Genomic DNA, 13043 nt, shown 5'->3' with positions numbered 1-13043 from the left:
GAGAAGCTACAACCTGAGCCTTTTCTTAGTACTACTGGATTGGATCTTGCAGTCAGGGACCTTAAAGCAATTTTTTGGCTACAGGTTGCTCTGCTAATACAGAAGAGTAAACTGAGATGCAAACGTTTAGCTCTTCATTCCACTGTAAGTACTAGGAACAAATGCCGTCTTGTGGTGATGCGGTTGTATTAGTAGCTGCAGTATGCTGAAGATCAAAACCATATCACTAGCAAAAATGGAAATCTCTCTCAGCTGAGATGACTCAAGCCTATCCTGAAGAATGAGTACAAAGTAATTTTTATAGTCCTTAAGCGGTTTCTTTTTTAATAGTTAAGAAGTTAAAATTTCAGAGGAAATGTGAAAAAAGATTGTTGGTGACGCTAACTTGACTGTTTTGCAGATTTCTGGTCTTATATTGATTATTTTAATATATAAATTCCACTGGAATACTTTATACAATCAGTCCAGTCACTGTTCTCACAAGATGGAAAACTCCATGTATCACCACTATTTTCCTCTCTATGAAGGGCCACTTTTTAGCACAGTGCTCTGTGTCTTGTCACAGTTGCATTTCTTGTCACATGAAGAAAGTGGAGACATTTTTATTTTTTTAGTGATGGCAGTTTGAAAAGGTTTGATATTGCCACTGAAGTAGATTGAAGAGAGAAGCAGTTCTTCCACTGAGCTCTAGATTTCTCTTCCGATGCTCAACTTAAGTGATTTGAGCTCCATTGAGTAAATTCCGAATTCCTGCAATCTTGCATTCTTTCAGAGTTCTGATATTGGTGGAAATTAGGCTTTTCAGTGGAGTTAACAAGTGCATGGGTAATTTTTCTATGTCATAGAGCTGTCAAATCTGTAGTTCCTGCTGGGGCAAAGCACAGGCTTTATTATACAGGATGGGGCCAATTTTTAGGCCACCTTGGTGCAAGGCAGAGTATGTGGTGAGCTGAGCTCTCATCAGTGATCTGTTTCTGACAAAAATTTTCTATGTTTCTGTCTTAATACATGGTATTACTCTGTGTTGTTGTTGTTGGGGTAGTTGTCACTTATGAGTGGAAAAATTAATAGCTTTCTTTGAACCAGTACCCTTATAGTGAAACTCCATTGGTTAAGTTCCCTACATCTTGGTAAAGATCCTTCACTTGTTTTCTAATGTTTTTTAAGTCGGAAACTGGTAACTTGCAACAAGTTCTTCATTCCTTACTTCAAGCATTACTATATACATGGTATCTCACAGATTCCTCATCTGTGGGCACTGAAAGATGCTAACCTTCAGGTTAGAACCAAAATGTTAGTTAAAAACAAGTAATTTGGAGCAACCTGATTAGGAAGAAGGGCTTTCATCAAAAGAGGTCTTGTTCTATAGGAACAGGAACAAGGACAAACTGAATTAATTGTTATAACTTCATTTGCTCAGGCAATTGTTTTTCATATAGTTTAATAAATTTTGCATTTTTTGGCAATCCAGTGTTCCGGAGTATTTGTATATTTGGCTTTACTCATGTGTCAGGTTCTCTTTGGGTTGGACCTTGCTTTTGGGCTACCAGAAATGTTTTTTAATGCTAATGAATAATTGTTGGCAATCTTAAACATACATCTTGTACCTGTGAGACTATAGATGAGGAAAATTAAATCAGGGAGATTAGCTGCTCTTTTAGGTGTGCAAAGAACTGTCTTAGTAGTATATACCCAATACAGTCATTTGCTATTAATGATGAGACAGTATTACCACCCCAGCAAAAGGTAAAATCTCAAGCAGAATCTTCCAAGAAAGCTGGAAGTCCTTGACTTTCATGCCAGAATTCTTGTATGTGTCTTGTGGAAGTCATTTCCAGATAACGTTCCAAATCTGTGTTACCTCAATTCATTGGGACAACTGTATTGACAGTGTGAGTGAACCAGCCCTATTGTTCTCCATTCCCCACCTGCAATACATGCAAACAGCTGTATGGAATTGGACAATTAGTTAGCAATTCAGTATGTGGTCTGAAAATAGCTAACACCCGGCTAGCTGGGAAGGTGTGGACACCAAATAGCGGCAGTTCTGTTCTCCGGGATTCTCTTTTCCCTTCCTTTGCAATTTAGTTATTGGTGAAGCTGAATTTAATGTTAAAAACTCTCTTACTCAGTCTCACAGCCACTCCTGTCACTTTTATGATTCTTTGTTTACTCCTTTCCATTAACAGTAAATTGGGGTTGAAGCTTTGCAGAGAATTGGAAACTTGTACACTATCGAGTTTTCCTTCTATATGCAGTTTCTTGTTCAGCCTGGTGCAACAATAAATCACTTTAATGCAAACAACTTTTATATAATGGGATACTCGTTGATAAAACAGTTATATGTCTAATGGGGTATGTATGTCAATTTGTTTTAGGTGTTTGACAGTAGCTCACTGAAGTTGCAGAAAAGCATGTCTGTAGCTTTTGCAAATGATTTTAACCTTGATTTGGAGGACAGAGATTAGAATTGAAGAATGATTTAAAAAGGTCTAGGTTCAAAGAGATTTCTGGAGATCATCTCATCCAGCTTTCCACTGAAAGCACATCCTTTGCTTAGGTTATCTGGGGTCTTGTCAAGTTGATTCTTAAATATTTCCAGGGAGGGATATTCCACCACTTCTCTAGGCAACCTGTTGCAATGTTTACTTCTTGTTGCTATGAAAAATTGTTTCCATGTATCCAAACAGAATTTTCCCTGAACCACCTTTTTGCCTCTTGTCTGGTCATTATGGACCCTCATGAAAAAATTACCTCTGTCTTCTCTATTGCTATCTGGAATAGAGATAAGAGCTTCGAGAGCCTTCTCTTCTCTAGAGTGAACAATGTAATTCCTTCAACCTTTTTAATATGTAAAATTCTCCAACCCATTTTTCATGTTGGTGAACTTTCGCTGGACCTTCTCCAACCAAAATTGGACACGTTATTTCTGATGTCATCTAAAAAGTGCCAAGTAGAGTGGAATAATTATATTTCTTGATCTGCTGGCCATATGCATGCTGATGTGGCTTCATTATCTTGTGCTCCAGATGCAGTCTCAACTGTTGACTTACATGCAGCTAGCTGTCCACCAGGAGCCTCATGTCTTTTTCAGCAGAGGTACACTGTAGCCTTTCAGACTGTGAGCAGCCTGTACTGCTGCTTGGTATTATTCCATTCCACATGCAGGACTTTAAATTTAATCTTCATTAAACTTTATGCAGTTCTTGGTGGCCCAGTCTTTCAGCCTGCCACTGTCTTGTATGTCTTGTGGCCCTTCCTTCTGGCATATCTACCACTCCTCCCAGTTCTCTGTCATCTGCAAACTTTACTGAGGGTTCATTCAATCCTCTCATCTGGATTGTTTATGAAGGTACCGAGTAGTATCAGACATAGTATTGACTGCTGATGAACTCTGATTGTGACCTGCTACCACTTCAAATTGAAACAGTTAACCAAAATTATTTGAGCTAACTGAAGACTTTGAGCCAGTTTAGCCAGTTTTCCACCAGTTTGTGGTCCACCTTTCTAGTCCATATCTTCACAGCTTGTCAGCGGGGATGTTGAAGGAGACCAATGTGAAGGAGATCAATTAATGCACCATATGTCTTAAGCCCACTGGAGAACCCGATAAAGAGTTGCATCCGCTGCTCAAGGTGCAGTTAGTGCTAGAGCTGCATTTTTTCCCCCATGTTAAAACAAACAAAACCAGCACCTTCTTTCACGCTGTCAATGCAGTCCATGTTTTATTAGCTTTGGTGATGCCTCTGGATTTTTCTGTATCTTAAGTACATTTTTCAGAGTTGTGCTACTGGCTTGACATTTCTGATTTGCGCCTTGAGCATAACATTGATTTTGATATGAGAACACAGACATAAATGTGTCTGTCTTCTCACGCTCTCTTTTACAGTCTTTAGGACAGCAATAGGTCCCCAGAGCCCTTCTGTGTTCCTTTGTGGACTTAGGTGGTCTTGAAGTCGTACCACTTCCTCACTGTGAAAGCATATTTCACTCTTCCCTGCTCCCAGTATATATCTGTGAGCCATTTTTAAATCTCTTTTTTTTGTCACTTTTGCCCTTTCTTCTCCTGCTTGGTAAATTTTCACTTGCGTGAGTAAATCAATTCTGTATGTCTGTACGCTCAAAGGGATGGTGGTTGCCTGGAGAATGGGATGTGGGTGCTAAAAGTAATGTCAGACCCTCACCCTATCCCCACCCTGGCAGCAGTGTCATTTCTGGTTACTGTTGCAAAACTATAAGAATTTGTTATACATGAGTTATCCACATCTTTCTGTCAAATATATGGCTAAGCCAAGGGGAAAATACTTTTTTTTTTTTTTTAAATTTATTTTCTGGTAAGTCCTAGGCAAGAGAGAACCTTAAAAGAATAGAGATGCTTACCTATGTGTGAAGCTCCCAGAATGCTGAAGTGGAAATGGAAAAATTACACCTTCCTTCTCTAATCTTGACACCACAGCAGTTGTGAGAGCTAAGTATTACAGGAGGCAAGATAATTCAGATCCATATTCTTCTGTAAAATGCCATAATTCGATTTCTTTTTCACATCTTTGGGGAAACTTTTCTCAAATGTGTATATTTCTTTTTATAATAGGTATGAAACTTCAGTTCAAACAGGCAATATCAAATGTGGTTATATTCTTTCATGGCAATGAGGAGGTCATATTTCAATTTTGTGAATGTCTTTTCCCTTAGAGGAAGCAGGGAGGTTCATTGGTAATCTGGCCTTTGTTTCATGAGCTGGAAACTATTGTGTAATGCTTCTCTGCCCCGGTAGTCCTCTGTCGCAGAGTGCATTGAAGTCGTTATGGCAGTGTTATCGACTCAAGTTCCAGATCAATGCAAGTAGTTATTTAGGACCCTCTAACATATATGTAAATCTTTATCTGGTTTCACAGAGCTATGTTTATTCATTGTATGCCAAATTACCAATAAAAATCAGCAACAGGTTCTGGTGCTTTACATTGTGTATGAGTGGATATATCTACCTTTTGTGCTCTGCTCAGTGAAAAGATGAGAAAAATCAAAAGGTAAAAAGGTATCTATTAATAAATCCGAGATGTATTGTTTTTCAAATTAAGTCAGTTCAACCTGAAATGTGGGGTCAAAAATCAAAAATGAGTGAAAAATATCCTGTGCTTTGTATCTCTTCCCTTGTTGGTCAGAACATAAAACACCTGATTGCAAATAGAGGATTAAGCACAGAAGGAGACACTGGCAGCTCTATTTGGAGTAAGACCAAACCATGCTAGGAAAAGAATGGGAAGAATACATAGGTAATTTGAGTGAAGAGGTTCATGTTTAATTTTATTGTTACTAATCTTATGTTGCTGTGACCCAGAGAGCACAAATTTTTAACTTTGTGCGTGCCTTGCTATGTTTCTGTACTTCCACACCTCCAGAAGCCCTTCGAGAAGGGAGTGAAGGTCTTATCACTAAGGCTGCATGGCTGCTCTGTGAAGGCATGCATTATAGCATGAGCAATCTTTTAGCTGTTTTTTGCTCAAAGGGTGGAGGAGAAGAATGATGTTTAGTGGCATGTGGGATTTATGAAAGAGAACTTACAAAGATTTTGACAAGAAAATTTGGGAAGGTAATGCTGACTCTCTAAAGGCATGCTATTGAAGTTTTTAAGACTTTCCAGGTCTCATTATTCAGACCTGGTTTGTATTCCTTAGAACTGTTGACTTGGCAGGGAAGAGGTATAGTTGGAATCTGTTAATGCGGTGGTGGTGTTTTGTTTTCAGTAGAACCAATATTAGGGAATCTGTTTACAGTGTTGACATGCGCTGTCTCTGTAAACTCCTGGAACTGTGTAAAACGTCCAAATGCCAGCTTGGTTTTATCCAAGCTTAGCACAGGCCCCAGAGCAACATATTGGGATCACCATGGTGTGTGTGAACATGACTGTCCTGCATCTGCACCCAAGCCAATAAATATTTGGTGGCATGATGTGCAATGTGGATTTAATTGCTTGAGTTGCAGCTCACTTGTGATCTTTGCATGGTGTGAATGTATCCTTTGTCTCTTTTTCTTTGTTCAGGACCTCTGGAATCCTTACTTTTAGTGCAAATTGTTATTTAAAAAAAAAAAGATGAATGGACCAGTGACATTGGCTTTCCTTTTAGGCATTGGAGTCTCAATATGAAATGTGAATGAAATAAAATTGGCTGAAATGTGAAGCTGGACAGAATTTTATGCAGAGAAGAGATTTCTGGGTAGAAATTGCATGCTCAGAGTGGCGGACATGTGATGGACTGTAAGGATGACTAACAATGTGAGTCAGAAAGGTTACTATAGGGTTTGTTGTGTTCAGGAAGAAGAAAGTTGCAGTAGGTAAAATGGGAACTGATGATTAGATACATAAAGAAGTGCATTCCCTACAGAAACAAACAAAATAACAGATTTTTGAACTGTTGTAAAAATGTTATGCAAAAAAAAAAAAGTTTTTTGAAATGGTGGAATCGAGTGTCTTCTCTTGGCAGGTGGGATAGGGACAGGATTTTGAGGAAGGCGATCAGATTGCCATTGGTAGTTTATCCATGCAGCATATCCATGAGATCAGGATGAGGATGATGGAGAATCTGGTCTGAGTGGAGATTTAAGTAATATGCATTAAAAAAAAATGAAATCTGAATAATGTGAACAGATGAGAGCACCAAGAGAGAAGATAAGAAGGGTACTGTTACTGAAATACACAAAGAACCCAGAGTAAGAGAGACTAACAGTCATGGAGGTCGAGGACAGAGGTCATGCTCCCAAGTTCTGGTCATGATAAGATTAGCGAATTGATAAATTGTACAACCTGGCATTGAGTTCTTAATGCCACTTCCCAATGCAAATTTCACAGCAGTGACACTGAGTACTTGAATATGAGTTCCCTCGATGTGTTAATGGTTACACAAAACTGTGTTGGTCCTGTAAATCTTCAAATTCACAGGAACAAATAGTCTAGGAACAGTTTGGCTTTGCAATGCATGTGTTTTTAATTGAACAGTAGCATGTTTTTGACAATGTCATTTGGCCCTTCCTGAAACATACAGACTTTGAGGGAGTACTGCTGGCATAATGTAATTTGTTTCATGAATAACTTTGGTGAAATTCCAGTGTGATGCAACAAAATCCTTGGGATTATGTAGCCTGTAGATGTACCTAGTAAGTTCTCTATATTTGCCAGCACAGAGCCTGAGGCACCCTATTTGTTTTGCTTACTGCTTACACTGGATTTTGCATTTGGGTTTGAGGTTTCTTATGTGCAATATTATTTTGCCAATGTGTGGTGGTTTAATACATTTCATTCTTCTCCCTGCTTCGATCTTCTATGTATTGCTAAGAAATGTAAGGTAGAAAACATTCCATGCCTGGGTCATTGGACTATATTATGGAGTTCACTTACTCTGGGTTATGTTTGTCCTTGGGCAGCAATGGTAGTAGCCATCATAGCCATGTTGAAGTAGAATTCTCCTTTTCTGACAGCTGTTTGTTTTTGTTTGCTAGCCAGAGCACAGCTTTCTTCTAATAAGTAGTTCATAGTGCAACCTTTCTATGACTTATGAGTACATGTGTACATGGGCACGGTTAATGGGTTTGGACAAGAATATGAAACTTTCTTTCCCGCAGGGTGAATACAACTATGTGAATGGCCTGAGTCCTGTCCTGAGACAATGAGTTCCTGCTTCATTTTTTTCCACTTCATTGACAAATTTTCCAGAGATTCCATTTTTTAAGATTTTTGCATTAGAGTTGACTTCAGAAACTTCTTAAGAAACCTAGTTCTTTGGACTAGGTTCAAAAACCAGGTACTGGTGATGTTTGAGACAGGCATTTCAGAGTGCAGTATAGTGATCAGTAAATACTGAGTAAAAGTCAACTTTTGCCAGAAAAATCTTGGTATTTCCTAGATCTCATAGAGTTCCTCATTCTTACCAATTATCCAGTCCAGCTTTGTATTCCAGTTCCATGTACAGTTTATAGTCTTGTGCAACCTTTCAAATGGAGAGGTCATTTTGTTACACATACTAGTCTTCTTTTTACTGCATATTCTGAAATTCAGTCTCTGAATTTCAAATGTAGTGCCTCGTACCTCCTGTGTGATTTACATGCCTCAGGCAGTATTAGCCATGATCATCATGCATATTTTGTCCAAGGCCCTGTAAGCACATGGGACTCTCCCCATCCTTCTTAATGCATGCAGTTACTCAGTCTTCTTGGTAAATCTGGTAAGGTGAGGTGAGAGGATTTTTTTCTGAAGATTTTCTGCTGGTCTTTGGTCAACATGTACCTGCTGAAGTATCTCTGCTGGATGGGAGAACACAACGGATATCCTGTCTATTCCTACCTTCTTCTGACTGGAAAGCAGGGAGTAGCAAACTAACGCTACAAAAGTGGCCAGTGTTTGTCATTTTGGAAGCTGCCTACAAATTTTTTCATACAACAGGAGACAGAAGCCTGCAGTTCTATCCTGGAGAACCATGGAGACAGTGAGTGTGGTTAGTGGTTTGTCAGAGATGAGTGCCTTTTTATCTCATTATTCCATTTGAGTTTACGTGAAACTAGAGTTAAAATTATCCAGTAATGTCAGCCTCAGCAGCTTCTGTTGGCTTATGGCCTGCTAGAGACAGGGATCAAATGATGGTGCAGTCTACATTTCAGCACACCTCTGCTCTTTGTGTGCGATATGAACCTGGAATGGGACTTCCAGGAGCCACGGGTTTGTTGTTGCCTTATTGTGTCCCAGACTGCTCCATATTTTTACTACCATTCATCTTCCTCGTTGGTTTGTTACCATGTTTGTCTCTTCGGGGCATGCCTCTTACTGCAGAAAAATAGAAAGAAACAATTTGTTCTGGACAGTTTCACTCCTTCCATGGGCTTCTAAGCATGAAGCTCACCTGAGCCCTATAAACATTAGTTTGCTGATAACTGCTTTGGTTTCTAAGTCCCATGCCTTGTCCTTCCCCTCCCAAACTGAATTTTTAATATTCATATCATGGCTGAAAAGCTTTTGTTTTCTATTTCACAAAGTCTAAAGTCATAAGGAATTGGTAGCTGTGAAGCTCCAAAGGTCTCGCGAAGATTTTTGTTGAAGTGATTTGCCAGTTCTTGATAAAAATACGGAGGTAGTTTGTTTTGAGGGCTCTGCTGCTTTCAGGCCTATGATGTTTTACTACTGAACTGTGCATAGGTCATTTTCGAGGCCACCTCACTTTTTGAGGAAGACAGGAGTGCGCTCAGAAAGGCAGCTTTGATTTGCCAAATGCCTGAGAGCCCTGTGCCACATAGAACACACATCTGGTATATGAAGGTGAGATGCGTGAGCTAGGATACTCTTGAGGGCTTGACTGACATTGTAAATTCCCGGCTGTCTAGAAAACCGTATTCAGAGGACATTTGTTCTATACTGAACACATTTTCCTGTCTTTGAAATTATGTGTAATTTGCAGCTTTTTTGCCTCTAAATAGGAAGACTGTCTTCTCAAGTATTTGGGGCATTCTTGTCAGAGACAAGATGTCAGAGAGTATTGTCATTCAGAACTAGACAAAATAACAATTTCTTTTTAAAGGTAAGGAAGCACAGGCTTTGTAAAATGAAGAGAAGTGGTTCTTTTAACTTCATTGGTCTTATCCTGATTTCCAGGGTTGTAACTGCAGAATATGTTTTGTGACTGTGATCTAAAGGCCTATTCACACTTGGAAGCTGTTACGGAAAAACAGTATTCTAGAGGAAAGTGGCAACAGAAAGAATTTTCTGTTCCTTTTGGCCTCCTTCCAAGATGCTTTCTGGACTAAAGTGGATAGAGACATTATTTTTGTAGGGCTGAGCAAAAAAGACCAAGACTTTTAATCTCACAACTGTGTATAGAAAGATCCTGAGCTGTTCATATGGTGTTTTTTAACACTATAATGTTCTACACTGGAACTCAGAAGGAAAGGACAAAGGGTGGAAGTTGTCTTTTAATCATCAGGACTTCTTGGAGGTGATTGAATTACAGAGTAAAATGTTTCTCCTTCCCTGTTGGTTTACTGTTTGTCTGCTCTCTAACAGTAACCCACTAAAAATGTGTGCGGCTCTTTTTGAAGTTATTTTAAACCCTCAGCAATGTATACAGATATTGTAACCTTGGATAACAGCACCTCTGAGTAGTGGTTTCAGTTTTGCCTTTTCAGGCATGTGGAAAGTGCCCCAGTACGTTTCAAGGATTTTAAACTTAAAACTTCTTAGATAGTTTCAAAGCTTGATTGATACAGCATACATCAAGGGAATAGTTCACTGTTTCTTTAGATTTTAATATGGATTAAAGCTTTCTGTTGACTTAAGAATACCATGGACTCCTTTTGGGCCTAGTTACATTGGGATATATGCAGTGGCAATTTTGGAGAGAGCCCTCTTGATGCCTGACTTCCCTGTTTTTATGTCTGTGCTGAATGGTTTATCTACTGGATGCTGAGCTTAAGGTTCATCTTCGTGTGGTAGTACCTGTCCCAAGCTGTTAAGCAGTTGAACTGCTCATCCATGTGAGATTGTAAACATCTCAGTAGTATGTAGTAGCAACTCAAAACAAAAAAATAAAGTAAGGTTGAATTAAGGATTAAGATTCTGCTCTATCTGCATAGTATTGTGGTGGCTTTTTTTCCCCTCTCAATACAGATGTATTACTAATAACGTGTGGTAGGAAAACCTCTGTATTGCGCCAGATCGCCATCATGTTTCCCATATTTCAGAGTAACAGCTCAAGTTATTCAGAAAGCCAGAGGCCCACAAGGTAATAGAAATAGCTATCCTTGTATTGAATCACTTGCAAAATGAAAGACAAGGTACAACACATGAAAGAAAGGATGAGATGACAATCTGGTGAAGCAGAAGTGATGGCAGAATTAGTGATCATTACATGGTGCTGCTTTGCATGGACTAATGAGATATATAAGTATGTAAATTACAGAGCAATATAATCTTCTAGTATGATCAACTAGCAGAAAACAAAATTGTTGTTGTGTTGATACCAGTTAGTGGTTTTCTTTAGCTAGTTTGGCAAAGAGAAGATTTAAGAGAAGACATGGAGCTAGATAAAGTACTTTCTTGCCGAGTACTTTTTCTGCATATATGTTACAGTCTGGGCAACTCTCAGAGGGTCTTTGAAAAATCTGAGATTTTAGTTGAGGAAAAAAGGGAACAGGCAGAGTGTAGGAAATAGTATAAAAAACTAATGTTCCATAGCCTAGTTTATACGCAAAGAAATTATGCTAATGAAGGATATCAAACTTGGAACAGATAAAGAAAGTTTAAAACATTGGTGCATAGTAAGCTCCTTGCCATTAATAAAACAAGAGTAGCTACGCAATGTTGGATGGAGGAGGGTGGAGGAAGATACTGGATATCTGAAACAGGTATTGTTGCATGGTGTAGGAAACAAAAATACCTAAAACGAGACTGAAGTTTCTCACTTCATGATGCCTCCCTCTCATTTGAGTTCAGAAAAAACTAGTGACTGTTTCAAAATAGTCACAAAAACCTTGCTTTGAACAACGTGATAGGCATGTTCCAAAGAACAGATAGTTAATACTGTGCAGATATTAAAAAAAAAAAAAGTGATAATGCTTCTCAAACATTGGTTCTGGATCTATGTCACATAAAGCTTTTATAAGTGACTCTGCAAAAGAGCTTGAATCTTTTCTGTCAATTTGCAAGGAAAGAACTAAGTGGAGCTTTATATTTAAGTACTCTGTATCTTAGATGATCATTTATAATGACATTTAATCGTAAGCCTTTAAATGATTTTTCGTAAGCAAGATGACAGTGACCTCACATAACATTCTAAGCTTTTGAACTGATAGTATGCTTCAGAAACATTCTTCATATATGCGTCCTTATGTTACAGTCTTTCTAGTGTATTTGTTGTGAACTAAGGTATTCAAATGCAATCTGTATATGTTCTTTGAATTACACTGATTTTCTAAAGGTTTCGTATTGATTCTGTTTCAGATGCATCCACTTGGACTGTGTAATAGCAACGATGAGGAAGATTTGTATGAATACGGCTGGGTAGGAGTGGTGAAGCTGGAACAGCCAGAGCTGGAACCTAAGCCATGCCTCACTGTCTTAGGAAAGGTAAGGGGGCATATGGTTTGAATAGTTTGGGGTAACTGCTGCATGCAACTGTTTTGTGGAAGAGTTAGTTCCTTTCTGAGAAAAATCAATAAATAAATGGAGAAAAAAACTTGTACTCCACAAAATATTCCCATTTTGCCTGATTTCACACTGGGTGCTTCAGTAAAGGATAATGTCATAACTCAGTTGATAAACATAGTGATGGCAAACTGAGTGCATACGTTCCCTTTTTGAGCTCTACAGGAACCTAACAAAGACTTCTGCAAAAGTGGATGTTTAGCAGATGCAGTATTTGAGTAGAAATAGGGTGAACTGCCAATATGATGCTAACTTGATCGAAGAAATCTTGTTAACAAAAGCAGTTAAAATGAAAGCATTTAACTGTTCTTTCTCAGGTACAATTTTCTCAGAGGATATTTTCTTTTTTCTTTTCTTTTTTTTTTCTGGGAAGAGGAGTCCTCTACAGGAGACTTCTTTGCTGTAATTTCAGGATAGACATTGCTAATAAAAGTGAATCTTACTGTCTTGGTCAAAGAAATACAAATTTTCTTCTTGCTGAAATCTTCCTTTGGAATAGGGCCCCTGGAATCTAAATTCCGTGCAAAACACTGTCCTTTTTTTTTAATGGAGTGAAGTCAATACCATATCTTTACTACTGCCAGATATCTCAAAAAGAAGAGCAAGAAGATGACCTTTTTTTTTTGTTCTTAGATTGGAATTTTTTAGGATTGAGGTTATTATATTTTGACATTTCACAGAACCACAGAATTCAAGGGGGTGGAAGGGACCTCAAGAGATCATCGGGTCCAACCCCCCTGCCAAAGCAGGTTCCCTAGAGCAGGTTGCCCAGGTAGGTGTCCAGATGGGTCTTGAATATCTCCAGAGAAGGAGACTCCACAACCGCCCTGGGCAGCCTGTCCCAGTGCTCCGTCACCCTCAC

At 38.8% G+C, this 13043-nt stretch overlaps 1 protein-coding gene across 5 annotated transcripts in view; it reads left to right on the top strand.

Annotated features, from left to right (window-relative positions):
* The window catches only part of ZNRF3 (zinc and ring finger 3), a 113391-nt gene that overhangs the window by 58645 nt on the left and 41703 nt on the right, over positions 1–13043 (top strand). For all 5 annotated transcript variants that reach the window (XM_080558992.1, XM_080558993.1, XM_080558991.1 and 2 more), the window contains one exon: positions 11978–12103. In XM_080558992.1, coding sequence (XP_080415118.1) covers positions 11978–12103 — 126 coding nt within the window. The remainder of the gene's footprint in view (positions 1–11977; positions 12104–13043) is intronic.

The sequence above is a fragment of the Anser brachyrhynchus genome (assembly GCF_964034855.1).
Source record: "Anser brachyrhynchus genome assembly, chromosome: 17".
Classification (NCBI taxonomy): domain Eukaryota; kingdom Metazoa; phylum Chordata; class Aves; order Anseriformes; family Anatidae; genus Anser; species Anser brachyrhynchus.
The sequence above is the reverse complement of the archived record's forward strand: the minus strand, read 5'-3'. Positions and strand labels throughout refer to the sequence as shown.